This window comes from Fopius arisanus, unplaced genomic scaffold (assembly GCF_000806365.1).
Source record: "Fopius arisanus strain USDA-PBARC FA_bdor unplaced genomic scaffold, ASM80636v1 scaffold00425, whole genome shotgun sequence".
Taxonomy (NCBI): Eukaryota; Metazoa; Arthropoda; class Insecta; order Hymenoptera; family Braconidae; genus Fopius; species Fopius arisanus.
In genome coordinates this window covers 2978-3624 of record NW_011888164.1, presented here as the reverse complement: position 1 = coordinate 3624, position 647 = coordinate 2978, and the positions used below count along the sequence as shown (strand labels likewise).

Here is a 647-nt window from a genome sequence, read left to right as displayed (position 1 = left end):
AACCGCTAGAACGCTAGCTAACAATTATTGAAAAAAACGATTAATTGCCAAAGTAATTAGGAATCCGAATTTCGGAGTAAATTATCTTTTCCAGATAATCCACCCGAGTCTTAATTCAATAATAAAAACAAGTCAGTACTTCGAGCTCTTCAATAGTCTTGGCAATCTTGGCGTAGACAGGTTGTCCCTCAGTGAGATCAGCCTCGACAATCCTTGTCTCCACTTTGTACTGTTCCTTTATTTCTCTAGCGACGATTTCTAACTTTGGCAGAGATCTTGACACAAGGACAATATCAAGGCCCTTGGCAGCGAGTGCCTGGACAAAAGCTTTGCCAAGTCCATCAGTAGCTCCTGTCACCACAGCCCATCTGCCCTGGGTCGTCAGGTCAATACCACAACCCAGAGCTGGTGCTAAAAATTTCTTCCAGGTAAATCCAGTCAATCTGATGACAATTCTCAGTCCCACAGCTGCTATCACCACCACGGCTAACTTCTCCCAGCATGTCAAGGCCATTCTAAGGGATTCAGAACGTCCTATCAATCAATTCAATCAACTTTTCATTCGCTAATTAATATTAATTCCGATGTTTCGTGCCGTGTGGCTTGTTAACGACTGAAAGACGTACGTCGAGCTTCCAATGTTAACG

At 43.3% G+C, this 647-nt stretch overlaps 1 protein-coding gene across 1 annotated transcript in view; it reads right to left on the bottom strand.

The window, feature by feature from the left end:
- spidey (hydroxysteroid 17-beta dehydrogenase 12 spidey) overlaps window positions 1-631 on the bottom strand; it is a gene marked incomplete at its 3' end in the record, with an annotated part of 11969 nt that extends 11338 nt beyond the window's left edge. Inside the window, 1 exon segment of the mRNA XM_011315154.1 lies at window positions 140-631. Coding sequence (XP_011313456.1) covers window positions 140-514 — 375 coding nt within the window.
- Window positions 632-647: the final 16 nt, after the last annotated feature.